Source organism: Herpailurus yagouaroundi, unplaced genomic scaffold (assembly GCF_014898765.1).
Source record: "Herpailurus yagouaroundi ecotype Mexico unplaced genomic scaffold, PumYag 196, whole genome shotgun sequence".
NCBI lineage: Eukaryota > Metazoa > Chordata > Mammalia > Carnivora > Felidae > Herpailurus > Herpailurus yagouaroundi.
The window spans coordinates 20,584,523-20,608,810 of record NW_024412427.1 but is presented as its reverse complement, the minus strand read 5'-3'; the positions used below and the strand labels follow the sequence as shown (position 1 = coordinate 20,608,810).

General features: G+C 37.7%; 1 protein-coding gene across 2 annotated transcripts in view; it reads left to right on the top strand.

Annotated features, from left to right (window-relative positions):
• Window positions 1-24,288, top strand: part of TMX4 (thioredoxin related transmembrane protein 4) — a 45,471-nt gene that overhangs the window by 6,312 nt on the left and 14,871 nt on the right. For both annotated transcript variants that reach the window (XM_040447659.1, XM_040447658.1), the window contains exons 2-5: window positions 5,949-6,064; window positions 15,073-15,118; window positions 16,690-16,818; window positions 19,383-19,428. In XM_040447659.1, coding sequence (XP_040303593.1) covers window positions 5,949-6,064; window positions 15,073-15,118; window positions 16,690-16,818; window positions 19,383-19,428 — 337 coding nt within the window. The remainder of the gene's footprint in view (window positions 1-5,948; window positions 6,065-15,072; window positions 15,119-16,689; window positions 16,819-19,382; window positions 19,429-24,288) is intronic.

Below are 24,288 nucleotides of genomic sequence, written 5' to 3'. Positions count from 1 at the left end.
TCAAAGTAATCAAAGGCCTTCAACTACCTTACATATAACAGAAACTAAGTATAATTTATGCATGAATTGCATAACATGAATGACGAAAACATGCTTTAGAATTTTGTTTCCCAAAGTGGTTAAAAACCTTGGATTAATATTCAAGTCTGTGTTTTAGCCATACGGCATTTTAAATGTGTTTATGAAGCTTGCTAATTTTATATACCCCTGGCACCTGGGAAAAGCTTAAATAGATAAGATACTGTCATATAGTTTTCATGACTGTAAAGGTTCTAATTCCTTTTGGAGGCTCTTAAAGAAGGATTAATTTGAATGTAAAAGACAGTTATGGCAGGTCAACCCTTTTACAGTTCTTAGAAGATTGACATTATGAACTAGTTTTAAATAATATAAATAAAGATCGTGATCAGTCCTTTCTGATGATTTTCATCATGCGTATGTACAGAAAGATTACATTTATATACGCGTACTTACACAGACACAGAGAGCGCATTAGCACATGAAAGTCATGACTTTTCTTCTTTGTATTCGTTTGGTCCCTGAAGAACCTTCTTGTAGTAGGTTCTAAATTACCATCTAAATCATTGTCCTTCAGATACAAAAGAATACTAATAATTTGAAAAGCTGAAACAACAGTGGGCCAATTCCCACACCAGAGACTCAGAGCTGCCTTATTTCTACCACCAAAGAATGCACTAAGTTAATGAATGATGTTGGTGCACTCCAACACAAATAGCTCTGATTAAATCTCAGAAATAGTGGCATTCATAGTCCCTCAGTCCAGTGGGTAGCAGCTACATAAAAAATGGAATATCTAAAATAACCTCAGTGTCATTTTTATATCTAGGGATCAATGTTACCCAAATCCCACTTTATATAATAGCCTGTCTAGAGACTAGGGACTGGTATGTAAAAAAAAAAAAAAAAAAAAAAAAAAAAAAAAGATGGGGGGGGAGCCTGGGTGGCTCAGTTGGTTGAGCATCTGACTCTTGATTTTGGCTCAGGTCATGATCTCATGGATATGAGAACAAGCCCCAGTCAGGCTTTGTGCTAGGCATGGAGGCTCCTTGAGATTCTTTCTCCCTCTTCCCCTGAAGCACCCCCCTCAAAAAACAAAACAAAAACTAAATGCTCCATCTGGGTTCTTACTCTGTGTGGTCTTAGGTGACCTTAAGCTAGGTCCTTTAAATCTGCATTGTCTGTTTGACAGTGAGGTTGTAAGGTTCAGATGAGCTAATGTATCATAAAAGTGTCTTGGAAACCAAACAGTGTATTAGAAATGTAATTGGTATTAATAATTGTTCTTAACATGTACCTGTTTTATATAAGTCATCTAATCTCCCAACTACCTTCTAAGGTAGCTGGTGTTATTATCCCATTTTGCAGTTGAGGAAGCTGAGGCATGGAGTGAGTATTAAGCTGCCTGCCCAAAGTCACATGGTTAATTTGTGGTTGGTCTTGCTGAATCCTCTGGCAGTACTCTTATCTAATACACAGAAATGCCTGTCAAAGTATACTTAATAATAAAATGTCCTCTTTTTTCCTAAAGTTTACCAACTGCTTGTCCCAGTAACATCTGCCATATGACGGGTTTTTTCTAAATTTATTTATTTTTGAGAGAGAGAGAGAGAGAGAGAGAGAGGGAAAGAGAGAGAGAGAGCTTGTGCACAAAAGCAGGGGAGGAGCAGAGGGAGCAGGAAACACAGAATCTGAAGCAGGCTCCAGGCTCCAAGCTGTTAGTACAGAGCCCGACATGGGGCTAGAACTCAAGAACTACAAGATCTGAGCTGAAGTTGGACACTTACCTAAGCCACCCAGGCACCCCTGAATGTTTTTCAAATATGTAGAAAATGACTTTTCTCAAATAAAGACTATATATGTTTTTTAATTTTTTCATTTATTCAGCAAATATTTATTGAGCACTTACTGCACCAGGTATATACAATGCCCTGGAAATGTAGAGATTCACATGTTTAAAATCAGCTATGTTCAAAGATGTCAGTGGATTGTTCTTGGATCATGTCTTCTGGTCCACATGTGTCTCTGGGATCTCAGGGACTAGACAGTGAGATGTAATGAGAAGATTAATGACCTTTTAGAATCATCTTGGAATTGGCTATTCTACTCCTCTAGAGAAGTATGAACAATCCTTAGAGAGGGTGAAAAATTGTGCTTAAGTCTGGTTGCATCTAGGGGCCTGGCTGGACAGAGAAATGCATGCCTTGCTTTGGACAGCCCTTTCTCTTGCTGGGCTGGGCCTAATCTCAATACTTGTCTTGAAGTAAATGCAACCCATCATGTTGACTTTTAACCCCCTGTAACCTCCTCATAATGTGAAAGATCAAAATATTGCCCACTTTCAGTTTGTTACTGTTTTTCAGGAAAGTTGGTTTGTATGCATCATTGCATTGAGTATTGCATGGCATTTATAGGCATGCTTCCGCCCAGATTGAGATAAAAGGGTTTGTAAATGATGACCTAACAGCACCTTTGTGCCAAATCTTATTACAGAATTTGATCATTTAACACTTTTTCCCCTTTATTTCCTTTCCTAAGACATTTTTTCCCTGTGTGTGCATGTGTGTTTGTCTTATTCTTTTTTTTTTTTTTAATGTTTATTTATTTTTGAGAGAGAGAGACAGAGGTGGGTAGACAGGGGCAGAGAGACAGGGAGACACAGAATCCCAAGCAGGCTACAGGCTTTGAGCTATCAGCACAGAGCCTGACGCGGGCCTCGAACTCACGATCTGTGAGATCATGACCTGAGCCAAAGTCAGACGCTTAACCGACTGAGCCACCCAGGTGTTCCTGTCTCATTCTTTGGGAGACATTCTTTCCTACCTCTCTTTCTCCCCCACCACTTTCTTCTCCTAACATAAAAATAATAGATGCCTTGTTTTGTAAAAATAGTTCGGGAATGGAATAAAATGGAAAATAAATCGGGGGTAAGAATCAACATTTTCACAATGCTGAGCCTGCCCATCCAGAACTTGGCATATCTTTCCATTTAATCAAGTCTTTTAAAAAATATATTTAATCATTATGTTGTACCTGAAACTAATGTAATGTTATATATCAGTTATACTTCAATAAGACGACAAAAAACTATTAGGAAAATTTTAAAAATACACAAAAATAGGGGTAGTACAATGAACCCTCATCATCCATCATCCAGATTTATCAGTTGTATCAACATACAGCCAATCTTGGTTCGTCTATATCTCCTGCCCTCTACCCCTTGGTGGAATAATTTACCTACTCTAATATTCACCCATTGTATGTAAACAATCAGTGATATCAAGTCTTTTAAAAATACCTATTGCATTTATCCACTCAGTATTTTGACTTGAGTTGAGGATTTTTAAAGTATAATTTAAACAGATTTAAGCAGATTTTTAAAAAAATTTTAATGTTTATTTATTTTTGAGAGAGAGACAGAGACAGAGAACGAGCAGGGAAGGGGCAGAGAGAGAGAGAGAGACATAGAATTTGAAGTGGGCTCCAGGCTTCAAGCTGACAGCACAGAGCCTGACATGGGGCTCAATGTCACAAACTGTGAGATCATGACCTGAGCCAAAGTTGGATGCTTAACCAACTGAGCCACCCAGGCACCCCATTTAAGCAGATTTTTAAAATATGCCTAGTTGGTGGCATCCCAAAATATTCAGTGTCCAGTGATTTTTTTTGTGAGCATTGTGAGCATTGTGTCCTATTTTGTGAGCATTGATTAATTTTATTTACTGCTTTTTCCGTCTGGGTATTATTCAGCAAAACAAAATATCTCTCCATTTGTACTAATGTATTTTTGTGATATTATTCTGTAAATATTTTCCTTTTACTTGTGTCCTATGTTAGTACTTTATTTTTAAAAAATTTTTTTTCAACGTTTATTTATTTATTTTTGGGACAGAGAGAGACAGAGCATGAACGGGGGAGGGGCAGAGAGAGAGGGAGACACAGAATTGGAAACAGGCTCCAGGCTCTGAGCCATCGGCCCAGAGCCTGACGCGGGGCTCGAACTCACGGACCGCGAGATCGTGACCTGGCTGAAGTCGGCCGCTTAACCGACTGCGCCACCCAGGCGCCCCGTATGTTAGTACTTTAAAATGGATTTCCAGCACATGTTACTGTTTGTTAACAATAGTTTATAATAAGCATAGCTTGACCAACTCTTAAAATCTTCATAAGGCATATTTGATCTCAATCTCTTCTTATTTCAAATTTTATCTTCCTTTCTGTATTAGTTTCCTTGGACAACTGTAAATTACTACAAACTTAGTGGCTTAAAACAATGGAAATTTACTCTCTCACAATTCTGGAGACCCAAATTCCAAAATCAAAATGTTGGCAAGGTGGCTTCCTCTGGAGGCGCTGTGAGACTGTCTGTTCCATGCCTCTTCTAGCTTCTTGTAGCCAGCGTGGCTTCCCTTGGCCTGTAGCTGCATAACACCCATCTCTGACTGTGTTTTCACATGGCCTTCCTTCTTCTCTGTGTCACACTTCCTTCTTCTTTCTCTTGTGAGAACCTATCCTAAATCCAGGATAGTCACACCCCAAGATCCTTAATTTAATTATATGTATAATGACCCTTATTCCAAATAAGATCATATGCATAGGTATGGGGGCTTAGGAGTTGGATATATCTTTTTAAGAGACACTGTTAAATCCACTATATTTCTAAACAGGAAACTTTTATGGATTCCTATTTTAACATCTGCATATAAAATCTTGGCTGTGTTAGAGCTTTATGACCTATATGATGTTTTCTAGGATCATAGGAACAAAGCGAGGCCCTTAACATATTGCCAGGATGACAGCCTAACCTTCCAGTTTGCTTCCTTCCATCTTATCCTTCCCTGATCCATTATCCAAAGAGCTGCCAGGTGACTTTTCTAAAAATGTAAATCTGGTTATGATTCTCACTTTTTAGAGTATAGGTAATGGAGCTTTGAATAAAGTCCTAACTCCTCATACAACATTTTTAAAGGCTGTGAATGATGCCTTCGTCCTGTCCTGTCAGTACTCTGATCCTTCACACTTAACTGTTCTCTCTGCTTAGATTAGAACATTCCCTGAGCCCTCTCTGCCCGTTACTCTTACTTTAGATCTTAGCATGGATGCTCCTTTCTCTGTGAGTCCTCTGAGATCACCCAGCTCCTGAGTGTCCCATAGCATCCACATTGAGTCATGGCATTTGCCACTTGGAATGTCATTACCCCTATGTTTACCTCTTTTCATCTGTGGGTGATGCAGTCCACAAGGAGGAAGGAGGTACCACATTTGTCTTGTTCACGGTTGTGGCCTCAGTTTCTAGAATGGTGCTTAGATCATGTTTGTTGAATGAAAAAAATAATGTAAAAAAACAGAGTTCTGGTTGAAGTCCCAAGTGTTTATTTCTAATTCCTCTTCTATTTAAGAAAGTGTCATTTAGCCAACTTAGCCTATAGCTTCTACTTTCTGAGAATGCTTCTGACTGCCACATATCTTTGGAAATGATTTGCATTTGGGGGCACCCACTGGCAATACATCTTCTGTCCATCGGATCTCACATTGATGGGTCTGCAACTGGTTTGCCTAGTTTAAAGAGGCCCTTGTGAAAATTGTCTGCCATTAGTGGGGCACTGAAAATAGTTTGACCCTGAAAAATCATAAGCTATCTGGAAAGTAGTATAATTTGGGTTCATTGTAAGAATAACTTTGAAATAAAATATCTTATGTATTGTAGTAATTTGTGAAAATATTCTTAAACTTTGGCTAAGTTTTTCCTGGGGAATTGATATTCATACATTAGATTCTAGCAGGGAAATATGCTTCTGTTTATCTATGTCAAGTGTCTTTGGAAAAGCTTGCTCTTGTGCTTCCCTTTAGTTAAAAACTTATTTCTTTATTTTGTTTTACAGATTTTTTTCATATGTTGATGATATTGATTAGCTATTCTTCTTTTATAGTTATGCCCCTTGGTGTCCGTCCTGCCAGCAGACTGACTCAGAATGGGAGACATTTGCAAGGAACGGTGAAACACTTCAAATCAGTGTGGGCAAAGTGGACGTCATTCAAGAGCCAGGTGCTGTACATGTGGGACATGAAATGCAAAAGCTTATTACTTTTAATTTTGAATTTTTTATTTAAATGTATTTATTTATTTTAAAATGTAGTTTTGAGAGAGAGAGAGAGAGAGAAACAGAGAGACAGAGCATGAGCCGGGGAAGGGCAGAGAGAGAGGGAGACACAGAATCTGAAGCAGACTCTGGGCTTGGAGCTGTCAGCACAGAGCCCGACGCAGGGCTCAAACTCAGGAGCCACAAAATCATGACCTGAACTGAAGTCGGACGCTTAACCAACTGAGCCACCAAGGTGCCGCCCCTTTATTTTGAATTTTTTCAAACATATAGAAAAGATGAAAGGCTAGGATATTGAGTACCCATGAACTGACCATCTAGAATCAACAGATAACATGTTAACATATCTGGGTCTGTCTATGTATGCTGGTGTTGACATATATATATTTTATATTGTTATTAATTTGCTGAGTCATTTGAAAATCAGTTGTAGACATCATGATACTTTACCCTTCAGTACTTAAGTATATTAAAATCTTTTTCATTATTTCCCATTTTGAACCAGGGTGTAATCAAGGTTCACCAATTGAATTTGGTAGCTATACTTTTTAGTCTCCCTCATTCTAGAAAATAGTCCCCTATTTTTTTTCATGACATTGATACTCTGAAGAGAACAGGCTGGGGATTTGCCTAGGTGTTTCTCTGTAGGAACATTTAATTTATTCTTATATTTTCTGCAACTTGAATTTTGGTCTAGAGACATGATTCAGGTTAGACATTTATGGCCAAGAGTACTTCATAGGTGATCCTGTGACTTAAATTGTATTCTACCAAAAGACCAATATGTGTGACAAATATCACACATATTAAGACACGTTAGTGATGTTGCGTTTGAGCACTTGTTTAAGGTGATGACATTAAACATCTCCATTGTAAAGAAAAGACCCCATTTTGTGATTAGCATATAATCTATGGGGTGATGCATGGCGTTGATGATCTTACCTGAACCAAATGATGATCTTACCCGAACCAAATATTTCAGTGTGTTCCAGAATGGTGAATTTCTAATTCTGTTGTTTCATCTACATTTATTAGCTGTTAATGATATAATTTTTCAAAAGAAAGAGAGAAATAGAGGAAACTTTTAAATTCTGAAAAGATACACACAAGTAGTATTTGTAGTTTAAAAATAACTGTGTAAGGGTTTCCTGAGTGGCTCAGTCGGTTGAGCTGCCGATTCTTGATTTTGGCTCAGGTCATCATTCCAGTGTCATGAGATCGAGCCCCAAGTCGGACTCTGCACTGTGAACAGAGCCTGCTTGAGATTCTCTCTCTCTGTCTCTGCCCCTCCCCCAATGCTTGTGCATACTCTGTCTCTCTCTTCCCTTTACAAGGGAAAAAAGAAGGTAGGCATGGAGGTGTAGCAATTACTTTTCTGAAACAACTGTGAGTGCGAAAACACAAAGTAATGAATTACCAATTACTTGGACAGGAAAACTGATGGTGTCTGTTAAGATGAATGTGTTGACAAACCCCTGGAGAGAGATTTCTGTTAAAGTCATTACTTCTCAAGCCTCCACCTTTTTAATCATTTAAATCAAATCCATTTCTGCCCATCTGCTATTTAGAGCTGGACAATTATACTTACTGTTCATGGTTTGGGCTATTAGAATGAGTTATTCCATTTGGAAGTCATGTCATTGCAATTACATTTTTGCTGTAAACTTGTTTTTGTCTTTTAGTAGTTTGAGTCCAGTGAAATCAGGTGTAAGCCTTGCTAATTAGTGGGCAGAAGATACATTTGATGATGTGTTTCTTGGAAATGCAGCTGGCCTATTCACATTTCAGTCGTTTGGTGTACCTGCCGTGAATTCACAGCATGATTTGAGTTAAAAGAATTAAACAATTAACTTTGTGATGGATTCACAAATCTAAAGGTTAACTGAATATAGTCTTTCCATCTAAAATGTAGATTTACAGCTACTATTTCCAGTGTGAATGGATTGAGTGCTTTTTTGATAAGGTAGAGAGAAATCTATTATAATGAAATATTTTAAAAACAAATTTATCATTGACTCATACTATTTATGTAAATGTAAATTATATATATTTGAAATATTTATCAAAGAAGAAGGAAAAAAGTCTTTGGTCCAGTATTCTTTAGGAATAGCGAAGAAACAAAGTCCAAAAAAAGGAAAAAATGATTGTTTTATGTATTAAAACAAGTTTTAAAGTATAAGTTCTAGAATTATTTTAAATAGTAAAAATTTAAAAACTGTAACTCATAAATAAAAATTATGAGACAAAATTCCACACACATGATTGAGTGGCCTAAAGAATATTTCACTTCAGATTATACTATTTTATTTTATACTTTATTAAATCTAATGCTGTTAGGGCCCCTGGGTGGCTCAGTTGGTTGAGTGGCCAGCTCTTGATTTCGGCTCAGGTCATGACCCCAGCGTCGTGGAATTGAGCCTCGCTTCAGTCTCTGCAATGAGCATGGAGCCTGCTTAAGATTCTCTCTCTCTCTTTCCCTCTCTCCCTCTCTCTGTCCCTCCACCCCTCTCCCCTGCTTGTGTGCACACTCTCTCTCTCTCTCTAAATTTTTTTTTAATCTAATGCTATCAATTAATCTTTTAAAAGGGTTTCAGAATAATGTACTTATTCAAGAAATATTTGAGTTTCTACCATGTACCAGGTCTTGTTCTAGATGGCAGTGATACAGGGGCGCCTAGATGGCTCAGTCAGTTAAGCATCTGACTTTGGTCATGATCTCACGGTTCATGAGTTTGAGCCCCATATCGGGCTCTGTGCTGACAGCTCAGAGCTCTTCACATTCTGTGTCTCCTTCTTTCTCCCTGCCCTTCCACCACTTGTGTGCTCACTCTCTTTCTCTCTCAACAATAAATAAACATTATAAAAATTAGATGACAGTGATATAGATAAATGATACAAGTAAATAAGGAATATAAAGACCTGGCTGCCCATGGAATTTACATTTTAGTGAAGGAGATAAATAATAATGAGAGTAAAATGGAAACTAATGTCTGGTGGCAGTAAGGACTTGAAGAAAAAGAAAGCAGGATAAAAATGTAAAAAATTGTGAGAGCCACTCTTTTATATAGGATGTGCAGGGAAGGACTGTTTGACTAGATGTCTTGACAAATTGAGAAAGTGAATTTCAACAAGCCATAGAGGAGGAGCATTCCAGGCAGAGCAAATGGCATGTGCAGGCAGGGGTAAGTATTTGGCTTATTTGAGGAACCATATGATAGCCAGTGAGATACTCAAGATAAACAGAACTGGAGGGGTAGCTAGGGACCAGACCATGCAGGGTGTTCTTGGCCATGACAAGGAATTTAGATATTAGTATGATAGGAAGGAAGCTACTGGAAGGTTTTGTGTAGGGGAGTGACATGATATGGTTTATGTTTTGAAAGAATTGCTTTGGCTGCTACATGAAAACTTGTCTGTAGGAAGTCAGAAGTGGAAACAAGAAGTTTAGAGGTTAATGTAGTAGTCCCAAGTGGAGATGATGGTGGCTCGGACAAGCAGCAGCAGTGATGAGTGATTGGAGTTGAGATACTACATTTGGCTGGAATATCCAAAAGGATTTCTTTATAGATTGGCTGTAGCATTTGATGGAAAGAAAGAAGATGGAGAAGACCAAAGGGTTGAAGTTTAAGATGTTCAATAGAAAACCAAATACAGCTGAGCTAGAGATATACATTTGAGGATCATCACTGTATATGGTATTTAAAAGAAGGGGAAGAATTGAGATCGCCTAGGGAGGGTGTGCCAGAGAAGTGTTTTGGGGATTGGGAACCAGGGAAGTCTAACATGTAGAAGGAAAGAGCTAGTTCCAACAGAGGAAAAAGAGAAGCAGGTGAGGTAGGAAGGAGCTGGAGGAGTAGGGGGTCCTGGAAGCCAAATGAAGAGAGACATGGCTTAGGTTGTACTGACTCATTGGCAGACCTCCAGGGCAGCTTGACCCTATTCTTGAAAGTTCTTTGGGTATTTACTTCATTTTTACAAAGTCTTACATCCTGAATACATTTCCCCAATTTGAACATTTTACTAGATTTCTTTTTTTCCAGAGACAGAGAGGGCACAAGTGAGCCAGGGGCAGAGCGAGAGAAGGAGAGAGAGAGAATCCCATGAGAAGGAGAATCCCATGAGAGAGAGAAAAGTGGGGCTCAGGCTCACCTGATGTGGGGCTTGAACTCACCACTGTGAGATCATGACTTGAGCTGAAGTCAGATGCTTAACTGGCTGAGCCACCCAGGCACCTCTGGATATTTCCGTATACAGATTGGTGTTTGGTCACAGATCTCCATTGGTATATACTTTCATCAGGGCTGCCTTGCCAACACTGCTAGTAAGGCATAATTTCATTTCTTTTCTTTGCAAATAAAATTTAAAAAGAAGTGAAAGCAAGAATTTCTGAAGTGTTTATGCGTGCGTTTAGTCATGCCTGTAACTCTTCCAGGGGTATATCTCACAAGAGATTTTTTTTGTAGGTATTTTGAACAGAAAATAAGATTTCAGAATTATCAAGATTGGGGATTATAAACACATTGCATTTTACAGCTGAGATGTAGAAGTCAAGGAAAGGAAAGGCCTTAGATTAGATCAGATTACATTGTCTGTGTAATACTACATAGGGCAGGCAATAGGTATTTCAGTTGCATGCTCTTTGGGAAAGTCAGTGTAATGAGTATGTACTTGAAACTTCTGTTCCAGGCAGATGAGCTTAGTTGTCAAGGACAGGAAAACAGTAGCTGCTCATAGAGCACCCATGGATGATGGTTTTTCACTAGACTAGAGGTAAACCAGACTCCCACCACGGTCAAGAATAAGCATTATGTTTAAGACACTAACAGCAAAAGCTGTTAGTTAACTGTGTTTCAGTTAATGTTCATATTTTAATTTGATAATTATAAAAATTAGTCTTTTGTATTCTATTATATTGACAACTTTATTTCCGTCTCAAAGGTAAGGCTAGTTCTTTTTTTTTTTTTTTTTTTTATTGCTTTCCTTCTGCTACTCTTTTGGTGATAATAACTAACATTTAGTTAAGCATTTACTTCAACCTATAATTGTTAGGCACTTATATACATTTTAGTTTCATAACAACTCTAGAGAGAACTATTTATCTCTATATTACTAAGAAACCTGAGGCTCAGAGAGGTTAAATAACATGCCCAAAGTAGCACAGCTAATAATGGTAGAACAAAAGCTGGTAGCTACCTCCATTTTTTAAATATTTAACTTAAATAATTTCTATTGTGTTTTTGCATATCAAAATATAGTTCCCTGATGTAGTTTTTCTTTCTATAATCTTTTAATTCTTTTTTTCTTTAAGATAAGCTTTCACGTTTAAGATAAGCTTGCTAAGAAGAAATTAAAATTTTTCCTGAATTTTGGATTAATGCCTCTTTTATGTTGCAATAAATCTTCATTTAAAGGGGAAGTTTCCCTTAAAGTAAAAAAGACATGCAGAAATGTTGGCAGACCTTGTGACCAACCTTTATCTCCTTTAGTTAAAGGTTTAGAGTACACTTGTTTCTTTTACACTTTCTGAAGTTTGTTGCAGTGAATCATTATGCAGACTTTGAAATGAGCTGCTGATCTGTTGTTGTAATCCTTTGTTAAGATCCACACTTTACTTGTTGTTAAAGCTTGAAGTTCACAACCTCAGATGGTACTTCTCCGTTCCAGGGTGGTCATGTTTTAACTTTTCAGGTAATGAAAGGTTCCCTTGATACTTGATGGTATCAATACTAAAGGTTAGAAGATATTTTTGGAGCACTGACATGAAACCCAAAGCTTTCTGACATTGTTAACCTCTCAGAAATGTCATTTATTTGAAGTGATTATCCTATGGTGTCAGATCTTCAAGGAGTTAGTGATGTGTCATAATCTCAGGGCTACATTAATTGTTCTTGATTTTGTTGTTGATTGTCCTGAATACAGCCTCAGTGACGGTATATTATCCCAGACAGCAAACTGAACTCATATCTCAGTTAGGAGCTATGATTTTATTATTAGTATCCTGCATGGGTTTTCATTTAAAGGAATACTGACAGAGAAACATAAATGAAAGTTTTGAGGTTGACAATTTATTAATAATGATCTTTATTTTAATTTTTTACGTGTTTATTTAATTTTGAGAGGAAGAGAGGGAGAGACAGAGAGAGCACGCACATGCACGTAGGGGGAAGGGCAGAGAGAGAGGGAGACCCAGAATTGGAAGCAGGCTTCAAGCTCTGAGATATCAGCACAGAGCCTGACACAGGGCTCAAAGCCCATGAGATCATGACCTGATCATGACCTGAGCTGCAGTCTGATGCTCAACCAACCAAGCCACCCAGGCGTCCCAAAAAGGATCTTTATTTTAAATAAGCCTTAACTGATGGTCTTATAAATTGGCACAGTAGTTCTGGAAAACAGCACAGCAATTCATATCAAGAGCCATAAAGTTCTTATACCCTTTATTCTAGGAATTTTGGGGATGAGCATCCTTCTGGCCTGAACCAGAAAAATGCAGAAAATTCTCAGAGACTATCTGTCATTATTTTCTCTATTGTGTTTTTTCATGGGCACATTTATTTGTAAAGACACGTTAGCCAAAATAGTGTCTGATTTCCAAAGCACTTAACATTAAGTTAGTTTCTTACATCCTATTTTATCCTAGCTTTTAATCAGAGATTTAAATATACAGCATATTAGTTCGGATGTATTTAGTACTTATTCTATGTCAAACACTGCATTCTGTTTGCTTTATAAATAAGAAATCATTTAATACTAAAAAATACTGAGATAGAAATAATGATATCCATTTATGTGAAAACTGATGGTTTAAATTTACTGCCCCAGATTAAAACTAATAAGAACCAGAAGTGGGATTTGACTTCAGGCAAGCTGGCCTGTGAATCTGGAAATACTGTTTATAAATACTGTGTAAGTTAATGTGTTTTATGAAATATTTCTTATATTTGTTTACTTTTAATTTATCGCCATGGCCAATGATGACCAAGAATGTATGAAGGATTTTAAAGAACAAGTAAAAAATATTGCCTTCAGTGATGCCTGACATTTGTTAGAAATCCTATCTATTTCTTCTGATAAAAAAAAAAAAAGAAACCTAAATAGAAACTTGAAGTAGTGATGGGATACTAATTTGTTTATGCATTCCATTTTAAAGGCCATGTAAATAAAGCATAATTCCCTAACACTGTGACTCCGCTTGTACAAAGTTTGGAGCAGTCAAAACAATCTGTAGCTAGGGAAGAATTGAAATATGAAACTTTGTAATAAGCAAAATATATAATAATCTTCAGGTCTTTAGGATTACCAGTACTTTTTCCTTGGCAATTTAGATTTGGAACTCTACTAAAAAAAGCCTTTTCTCCTTGATAGAGGGAGTTCCAAGCTTGTTACAGGTGAGAATGCCCTGTTGACACAGACGCTTGTTAGAGTTCTGTTACTGCCAGTACAACCTTTAAAAAAAAAAGGTACAGGGATAAATGTATGAAGTTTATGTTTCTTTTTGTAACATTGACTTTTACTGCCTTCAGAGTACTGTGTTTGCTTTTGAGTGCCATAGGGAGTGTTTTAGAATTGCTTGGCTTGGTATGAGAAAAAACAGAGAACCCTTCTTTGGGAAGACTCATCATTAATGAATAAATTATTTTGCTGAGTATAGATTTAGTTTATAAAGTAGGTATCGACAAATATCCCTTGTTGTTAAAAATACACCTTCTGTGTTTCAAACTGCAAGTTATCCCAGAGATGTAACATTTGAGCCACATTATTTAAATAGGCATTTGATTTTGTCCAGACTGTCCTTCAGTGGGAAAGGCAGAAGTGGTGAGAAATGAGGAAATGCTGTCTCTGCCAGCTTACCATGCTGGCCAGCGGGGTCCTTTAGCTTTCTCTTTGCCAGAACTGGGCTTACTCTCTTGTGGTGCCCACATCAACATTATTTATTGGTGAACATTTAAAGGGCAGGGATCTATCTGTTCTTTACTCCTAGTCTCATGCAAGTTTTTGTTGTATGCCCCTTTCCTTCATATCATGCATCTCTGTTTCTGGTCGTGATTACCTGATTAAATCTATCCCTCTGCCACTAGACTGTGGCAGAACAGTCTATGTCAAACTCTGTTCTTCCTTATCTATGTGTCTTGAGCCATTATTACAGTCCCTGCAACAAAGAAGATGCCTAGTAAATATTGGATCAGTGACGAAGGGTTTTGTTTATCTTTATTTTCACATGTACCTAGGAAAGCATTTGATATGTGGTTATCGTTTTGTAAGGGTTTGCTAAGACAAATTGAAACAATCCATTAAAGTACACAGAGTTCCTTGACAGGAATTACAAATTTTATAAATGTGCAAAAATTATAATGACCTTATAATTTCATATTCTTTGTTGTTTTTAAACCTATAATTGATTTGATATCTATAATTTATATTTAATATGTACTATTTTTAATTATGTGCTATTCTATTTAATATGTGCTAAGCACTTAATATACTTACCTTAACTTCAGAACAATTCAGTCAGGCTTTCATATACCCATTTCACAGAAAGGTTAAGTAATTTATCTAAGGTCACAAAGCTAGTAACTGGAGAATTTAGTATTTAACCCAGATTGCATGACTCTAAAATCTATCCTTTCAGCCACCATACAGTTCCAAGCAATGCACAAGCCAGAAAACTTTAGTGTAACACATCAAAGATAAGCACATTGTCTGTCAGTCATCAGAAAGTGGTAGGTAAATAAAAATGGATAAAAATAAGATATCTTTAAGTAAAAAAAAAAAACCCAAAAAACAAAAAACAAACAAAAACAAAAAAACTAGTAAATGTGATTAAATAACTGGAATGATTTTAATTACATGGCTATGAAAACAAGCTCAAGGCTGCTTATTCTTACAATGTAAGTTAGGTGCTTGGGGTAGTCTGAGTTTGACTTGTAACTTTTTTTGTTTGTGCCTCTTGTAGGTTTAAGTGGCCGCTTCTTTGTCACTACTCTCCCAGCATTTTTTCAGTAAGTTTAAATAATTTTCTGGTTAGACACTAGAAACTTTAGAAAAGATTCAAGAGCAGTAGACGTGTATCAAGAATTCTAAGTTGCCTTCCATAACCATTGCTCATTCAGCTTAAAATTTGAAGAGAGAAATACTGGTGTGTGTATTTAATGATAGCTGGAAGGAGAGAGGGATGCCCAGAGTACAGCAGGGGAAAGGCACCTAGTGTCAGGCAGGGAGTAGGACAGGGGTGGTCAAAGATGATTTCTCTGATGATATATAAGTTAGGAATTGGGCTAAGCAGACAGAGTGGAGAAAACCTTTCCAGGTACAGGAGATATGGAAAAGCCTGGAAGAAAATGAGATACCTTCTGAGGGCTGTAATTGGTTCTGGCCTATGGAGTGCATTTGGATCATCCTGGGTGATGAGGTTAGAGAGGCTCAGGTAGAGTTACAGGGAAGGGAAAGAAAGGGGGATAGATCCTGGAAATACTTAGGATGTGAGATCATTGGGACATGGTGACTAATTAGCTATAACAAAGGAAGAGCCTGTAATGGGTACCAATAAGCCATGTAGAATTTGTAAAAGCTATTGAGGAGCCATTAGAATAAGATGAAGTTTGGAAGATAGAGGCCAGAATGGAGAAGATAGTGTGAAGTGCCTCTGTTAATTCCAAATGGAGAAGTTTAGATGCTGGTTTGATTTCCATATCTAAAGCTCAGAAGAAGGATCTAGACTGAAGACATGTATTTGGGATTCCTCAACATTGAGGTACATAAAAATGCAATGTATCTAGAGAGAACGTATACTGTGGAAGGAGAAATAAGTTAAGGATAGAACCTGGTGTTGACCAATATTAGAACATTTGCAAAGGAAGACAGGGAGTGAGGAACTGAACAGGGGTGGTCAGAGTAATAGGAAGAAACCAAGAGAGCTCATGTCATAAAAGCCAACAGGAAGGAAGGGATTTTCACAAGTGGGCAGTGCCAGTGAGCATAAGAGCAGTTTCTCTGGAGTCATGGAAGCAGAACCACCAATTACATGAGTAGTGAATAAGCAATACAGGAGGAAAAAATGGCAAGTGTAGAATCTTCCCTTAAGGAAGCTGACTATGGCGAGAAAATGAGAGGAAGGCCGAGGGGCCTGGAGAATACAAGGTGTTTTGTTAATTTTGACAGGAGGGATTTGAATGACATAAATTTGTAAGTGTGGATGCAGTTTTTTAAAGCTTGATAACAATTAATGTTTTGCTGTTTTAAGAGAAAAACTGAAATCATTGGTAGCAAAAATAATAAGAAACTTGGTAGATTAGACACTGCCAAGAACTTTGCTTGTGGTCCCAAATTGTGCAGTGATAAAATTCCCCATAGAATATATTGTGCTTGCTGTTTTGGAATTTCTCAGCTGTAACAGATTAATATAATCCACACCTTCTGATTTATGCTTACCTATAATTGTTTTCTTCATTTGAGCCAAGTTAAAATTCAAAGTAGAGTTCACATGTAAAATTAGTTGTTGTTTTGGTTTTTATTACCTATAACACTTATCACTTTAATAGATTTATTTTCTATTTGTTTTTATAATTTATAGTGCAAAGGATGGAATATTCCGCCGTTACCGTGGCCCAGGAATCTATGAAGACCTGCAGAATTATATCTTAGAGAAGAAATGGCAATCAGTTGAGCCTCTGACTGGCTGGAAATCCCCGGCTTCTCTGACGTAACTTGTTATTATTATTTTTTTTTATGACAGGGTGTTTTTATAAAACAGAGGTATCAAGTTAACAGTCCATAGGCATTCAAGGTCTACATTTTTCTTCATATTCACTTCTGATTACCCAAACTACATACTGACCATGCTTGGCCTGTGTTGTGTTTCTGGTTTTATGACCCACATATGTTTCAGCCAGTTGTTAGTATACTAGGAATTAAGTATTCAGATTCAGGTGGATTACAAAAGCCTTTCCTCTAGCTTTTGCACTAAGCCATATCAACTGTTTTGTCTTTACAAAATATGATATTGAATATCATTTACCATTCTTTCTTCTGAAGCTATCGTATCTATGTGGAAATAAAACCTATGGTGTCTTTGGCTGCCTAGCGTAACACTGCTGGGGGTAACTTTTGTTCATGATGGCAAACTGTATAATTCTTGGTGAAGTACATAATGCCAGACCATACTAATTTTTTTCCACAGTTGGTTTTAAATTTGAATGAATTGTGATAATTGCAGTTAATATTATGTTAGTTTACACAAGTATAGGGAATATTCCTGGTGAAATAGAATCAAATCATGCAATATTTCAGGAATAAATCATGAAATAGTATTTTATAAAATACCCAAGAAATACATAGCTTACTGTAAAAGCAGTTCATCTTTGGCATTTCATTCTACAAATATTTGAGTACTGATTTTATGACAGATGCGATTCTAGGTGCTAGATATTTAACAGGGAGCAAGACAGAGTTGGTCCCTCTGCTCTCCTTATGAAACTTAAAGTAAGACATATTAAGAAAAACAACTAGGGATATAAAGAATCTTAGTCTGGATAAGAGCTATTAAAAACAAACCCTTACTAAGACAGGGATGAACTATGGGGGCATGGGCGTCCATTGGATGAGAGGCGGAGTAGCAGGCAGATCTGAAGGATAGAATGACCTAGCTGGGTAAAGAGCAGGGGTAGGAATATTCTCAACAATGGGTATAGCATGGCCAAAGGCCCCAATTTGGAGAGAGCTCATCGTGCTGAGGAGCAGAAACAAGGTTGAGCACAGGGAAAAGGATTAGGAGTGGTATACACCGAGAAAGAGAGGCAGGAGCCAGATCATATGGGTCTGGGTCTCATTTTGGACCTTGGATGTTATCAGTGCATACAATTAGAAGATGGCTCTTAGGAGGAGAGGTTGGAAAGGGCACAAATGGAGGAGGGGAGACAGTTAAAGGCTGTTGCAGTGTCCAGCCAAGGGATGGTTGTAGTGCCTATCAGCGTGTCAGCAGTGGGAATTGAGAGAATGGATGGATTTAAAATAAGTTTGAGATGCAGACTTCCTTCTAGAGCTCTCAGGTTGAATGTGTAGAGATGGGTCTCCATAGAGAATTGAGGAACAAAGTGTGTGGGTGGTATTTAAACCTTAGAAGGGAGGGGGTCACCTAGAGAGAGGTAAAAAAAAAGTGCTTGGGACTGAGCCAGGAGACACCCCAAAATTAAGATGAGTAGAGAAGAAGTCAGCAAAAGGAAACTGAAAATGAATACCAATGAGGCCGGCAGACAGTTAAGGGTGTACGATTTCCTAGAAGCTAAGCAAAGAGTGCTCAAGAAAGAGGGAGTAGTCACTTGTGTCCTGTGTTACCAAGGGTAAAAGATCGAGTCCGAGACATGGATGTTTGGTAAAGCAGTGCAAAGTCATCATGGTCTTGACAAGTAGTGATAATGTAGTAGTGAGGATGGAAGCCAGATGTGATGGTTAAAGGTATGGTGAGGAGAAGTAAGCATAGCTACTCTTTGGAGACGTTTGTGAAGTCTAAGAATGTGCTTTTTAAAAGAAAAGAGGGGATAGAACACGTTTTCATGCAGAAGAAAATGATCCAGCAGAAAGGGAGAAATTACTAATGTAGGAAAAGGAGTGGCAGAAAGAACCAAGTCATTAACAAGACTAAAGTGTCCAAGACTAAAGATCCAAGACGCAAATCGAGGAATTAGACTGTGGTAGGGCAGATCAACTTTCTCTGCTGTAACAGGAGGAGGTAGATCAGGTGTACACCAGGCTCAGATTTGATGGTGGGAAGATAAGAGAGGTCACACAATGGCTTCTGATTTCACAGGGACATACAAGGAGTATTTGTTAGCTAAGCATGCATGGAAAGGGGAGGGTGTGGAAAGTCTGAAGAGAGGGAAAAGACATGAGCTATCATCTCAAGTGGAGCCTAAGACAATGCAGTATTGAGTGCTTCCTGAGGTTTGTGACTGGGAAGGGGGAGCAGTCAGTCAGTCATGTGGTTTTCTCCAGAGACATGCAGCTGCCCAGGGTTGGAGTTTTTGCCAGGTATGTATAATGGTGGGAGAAAGGGCCAGGGGGGTTGAATGTATTTATAGCAGAGGAATTGAAATGAAGGCTATGAAATCTAAGCTTTATGGGAATGGAAGTTAATCCAGGAGAGAGGACAACATATTGCAAAAAGTGGAGGGGCAGATCCTTATGACCTAAGCCTTGTTTTGGTTTGTTTCATCATAGTATATATCACCAGTGGTTCTCCTTCTCTTCATTTATTAATTTTTTTTTTAGGATGTCTGGAATGGCTGGTCTATTTAGCATCTCTGGCAAGATATGGGTGAGTAATTAAATATACCTTTTGTGACTATCTTGGCAGAGAGGTTTTTAAGGAGTAAGAATGTAGCTTCTAAGCAATAGGAAAGTAAACACTTATAAGTACTTTTGTAATTCACTTTTCTCCTTACGGCACACAATTGCTCTCATGTGGAGTCCCCAGTAGAAACGTGTCTCTGTGTAGAAGGGCATAAATTGAACACGGACCTGTAACTACTGTGTCAAAGTCCTATTCTGTGTGTCAGGGATCAGCAAACTATAACTTGGGGACTGGCCACCTGTTTTGATAACTTTTATTAGAACACATTAGTTTTCATTCATTGCCTGTTGTCTAGAACTACTTTCATGCTATGATGGTAGAGTTGAGTAGTTGTGACAGAGACCATGTGTCCCACAAGCCTAAGATATTTACTCTGTGACAATTTAAGAAGAACTTCGAGTGTCCCTTGTATATGTGATTTTATCATTTCCCTGAGTCATTTCAGTGAGTTAGAACTGTTATTTAGGTTAAAATTTGAACAATTATATAATCTTGAATGTGTTACGTAATCTTTTACTTCCATTTATGTGTAGGATGGGCTAAATTTTGCCAAATTTAACAAACTTGCTGTGGAATTAAATATATATCCTTAAAGTATTTCAAAAAAAATCTTTAGAAGTGTGTACTTATATTTGTCTTTTCAAACTATGATTCTAAGTCATGATGTCATATTTGGAACTTAACATTCAAGAAGTTCATAAGACTCTTCTGTTTCTCATGCACATCAGTGTATGTTTAGGAAATTTAAGAACAACCTTTTGCATCCTAGTTTTTCAGTTATATTTTATTTTCTGCCTTGTGAGGTAGAATAGTAACTTCAGAATTTTTTTAAATTTTTTTTTTTTTTTTAACATTTATTTATTTTTGGGACAGAGAGAGACAGAGCATGAACGGGGGAGGGGCAGAGAGAGAGAGGGAGACACAGAATCGGAAGCAGGCTCCAGGCTCTGAGCCATCAGCCCAGAGCCCGACGCGGGGCTCGAACTCACAAACCGCGAGATCATGACCTGAGCCGAAGTCGGACACTTAACCGACTGAGCCACCCAGGCGCCCCCAGAATTTTTTTTTTTTTTAATTTTATTTTCAACATTTATTTTTATTTTTGGGACAGAGAGAGACAGAGCATGAACGGGGCAGGGGCAGAGAGAGAGGGAGACACAGAATTTGAAACAGGCTCCAGGCTCTGAGCCATCAGCCCAGAGCCCGATGCGGGGCTCGAACTCAGGGACCGCGAGATCGTGACCTGGCTGAAGTCGGACGCTTAACCGACTGCGCCACCCAGGCGCCCCCCCCCCCAGAATTTTTTTAAAACAGAAATTAAGTTTGTCACTTGGATTCAGTATTTCTTAGTTAATGTTTGTTAATTATTTTTTGGCATTTGTGTATGATATTAAATAATAACTTGGATTTTCCCTCTCACCAGATAGCATGAGTTTTATATGGTTTCCTTCTACTATTTTCTTAACACTGGTGAGAAGTTTATTCAGGATTTGAGAATTATGAATTGCCAACTGGGAATTGAGAGTAAGGATTTTACCTTTTGCAGTATGTTGACACTGAAGGTTGTCAGAGTCATATATTCTGATAGCCATCTGTGAACGTTGTAGCCTTATAATGTCTAATTGAACAGGATACTCATAATAGATGGATTTCAAGAATCATGAGAGCAGGATCTTGGCATTGAACCTATAATAAGTGCAGGTCAAGAGATGAATTTGTTTAGTTGTTTAAGAAGAGCTTGGATGGAAGTTGGTCATCAATTTCACACATTGTAAAAGAGATGTATTTTCAAATACAGTATCTGGGAAGAAAAATGTAAAATAAGTTTATTTTCAAATACAGTATCTGGGAAGAAAAACAATTACTTTGACCTCATATAACTTGGCATTTGTGCTTTGATAAGCAAGAATTTAGGTAAGGAGTTACAGTTTTTCATTTTATCATGCAAATGATTACAATATGTGGCATTGTTGTGTCAAGGCCAGGAGTGGGTATTTTATCTTCATACACGCAGTGCTCCAGCCATGGGCAAGCATGGAAAGATTCTGTGTGGATGTGTCAGACTGCAAAAAAAAAAAAAGAGGGGGGGCATTTTGGAGAATAGAATATGATCTGTCTCTGAATAACCAATTGAGATGTTCTTCTTAGTGATTGAGATGTAGAGTATATATGATATTTATATACACATGTATATTTAGAATATATTTCCCAATATTTAAAAGGGGACAAAAGAAGATAGTTTGATAAAATAAACTGTTAAATTTGACACACAGTTACATTTTACACTCTACAGAATCACTTTTATCTAATATTAATACCATATTTTTTTTCTTTTTTGTCAGTATTTGCCTGGAATGTTTTCCACTTTCAACCTTTTTAATTGCTTTTTCTGTTTTGAATGAGTCTTGTAAAATGCATACAGCAACAAGTAATTCTTTTAAATGATAAATTTAGTCCATTTATGTTTATTAGCATCAGTAATGTATTTGCCCTGAGTAAAGATTTTGTGTGTGTGTGGGGGGGGGGGGGGTGGTGTGTGCGCATGCGTGCACGTTGGGGGTTAACGTGACTAAAAGAACATAAATGGTAAGTCTGTAGATTATTTTGATTTCTTCGTATGTGTATTCATTACCTTAAAAATCTGTGATAGAAATCATGTATCACCCTCTGTATCAGCATCTAGGTTTTTCAAGTCTCTTGGCAACTTTTGTAGTTTCTTCTTTTCTTAGAAACAAGTTTCCAGACTTGCATGAAATCTCTGGGAAGGGCTCTCACAACCTGTTTCCAGAATTGAGCCCTGGCCCTCTTATTCAAAGAGGGTATGATTTTCAGCCTGGTTCCCACCTCAGCCTTCAGGTGTAGTCTTGCCTTTTTACACCTAAAGAACCACTTACTGAGCCAGTCCTCCTAGCCGATTACCCAGCCCACTCAGTATATTTAGCCAGCACATCTCCCTTGCCCAAGAACCTTTCATCAGTTGAATGTATAATTGTGGGGAACATAATCTGTTTATAACTCATGTCTAGACAATATAAAACTATAGTGCAATCATATTAACAGTGAACAAAAGAAACAGCATGTAGAGAGAGAGGGAGGGAGAGGGAGAGGGAATGGCAAGAACTAAATGAGTATAAAGTCTTTAAGGAAGAAGATCAAAACAGGGAAGAAGGAAAGACACAGAGTGGCTAATACCAGTGAGACAAGATTGTTGATGCCCACCCACAATCTCTTATCCTACTGAGATGTTGTGGCTACATAGACAGATAGAAGTCAGTGTTTCTTCAGCAACAATCTAACCATGCATGAGTGGCTGGTTATGTATAATACTTTTATGGGGGTGTTGCAAAGCGCCTGGATGGCTCAGTTGGTTAAGGCTCCAACTCTTGATATCAGCACAGGTCATAATCTCGCAGTTAGTGTGTTTGAGACTCACATCAGGCTCTGTGCTGACAGCGTGGAGCCTGCTTGGGATTTTCTCTCTCCCTCTGTATGTGCCCCTCCCCTGCTCACACTCACGTGCAAGTACTCTCTTTCATGCTTTCCCTCTCTCTCTCAAAATAAATTAAATAAGCATTAAAAAAATACTTCTATAGGGAAGATTTTATGTTATTAAGTGGGGGAAAAGATAACAAAACAGTTTGTGTAAGGTTAAATTCATATGGAGTTTTTATGTGTATATAGGAAAATGCTTGGAAGGAGATTAATCAAATATCAACAGTAGCTATCTTTGATACTGAAATTATGGCTGAGTTTTTAAAAATCTCTTATCTTGCTCTGTATTTGTCTTTTTTTCTGTAACGAAAAGATAAAATAAAAAGAAGAGCAGCATCTATAAGATCAGAGCCTACTTAATAATCCTTAAAGTCCTTGAGTTTCTGCTTTAGTAGTGAAGCCAGCCTGCTGGGTCTGGCAATTTGGAAATAAGAACTTGTCCTCAGGATGTCAGAATTGCTTGGTGAGGAGACCCCCACACAGCTGAGTTCCTATGAACTCAAGGGTTTTCTTGTGCTCTACATTTGGCTTTCTTAACTCTACACCAACCTCCCATATGTTCTTGCTTGAATAAACGCTTGAGTGAAGAAGTTCCTTGAATTGTGTTATAAGCCAGATCCTGTGAGCTTCCTGCTGTCCTCTGGAATCTGAGGGATGCTTGGTAGGTAACTTGTACAACGATGTGGGAAAAGTGGGGGGAGGGGTGGTTGATAATCTCAAATGTTCTGTCCAGTCACTAAAATTCAGATTGTCTTTCCAATCCAGTGATGATGGTATCCACCTATGTACTTTAATTTTTATATAAACTCCTAGAAGTCACTGCCACTTTAACTATAACACTTATCCTCACATGTAGTCTTGACATTTGCCTACCTCATTAGAGTCACTGAAGCCTGGAAGATGTACAACTCAAGGAATTTCTCAAAGAATGGATAGACATTTTCTAGATATGGAATTGGTACTGATTATATATTTTTGGTAGCAATATAAAATTTCTTTGAAGTTTTCAAAGAAATTTTATTGAACTTATAAAAAGTCACTCAACTTAATGAAAAATATTAACAAATAAATATAAAAGATAGTACAAGTTTTTTTTTTTTCAAAGTGGGACTACTTTTTCCAAAATTTTAATTCTAGTGTAATTAACAAATAGTGCTATATTAGTTTCAAGTGTACAATATAGTGACTCAGCCATTCTATATATTACTCAGTGCTCATCATGATAAGTGAACTCTTAATCCCCTTCACCTATTTCACCCATCCCCCACCCACCTCCCATCTGGTAACCATCAATTTGTTCTTTTTTTTTTTTTTTTTTTTAAAGGTTAATTT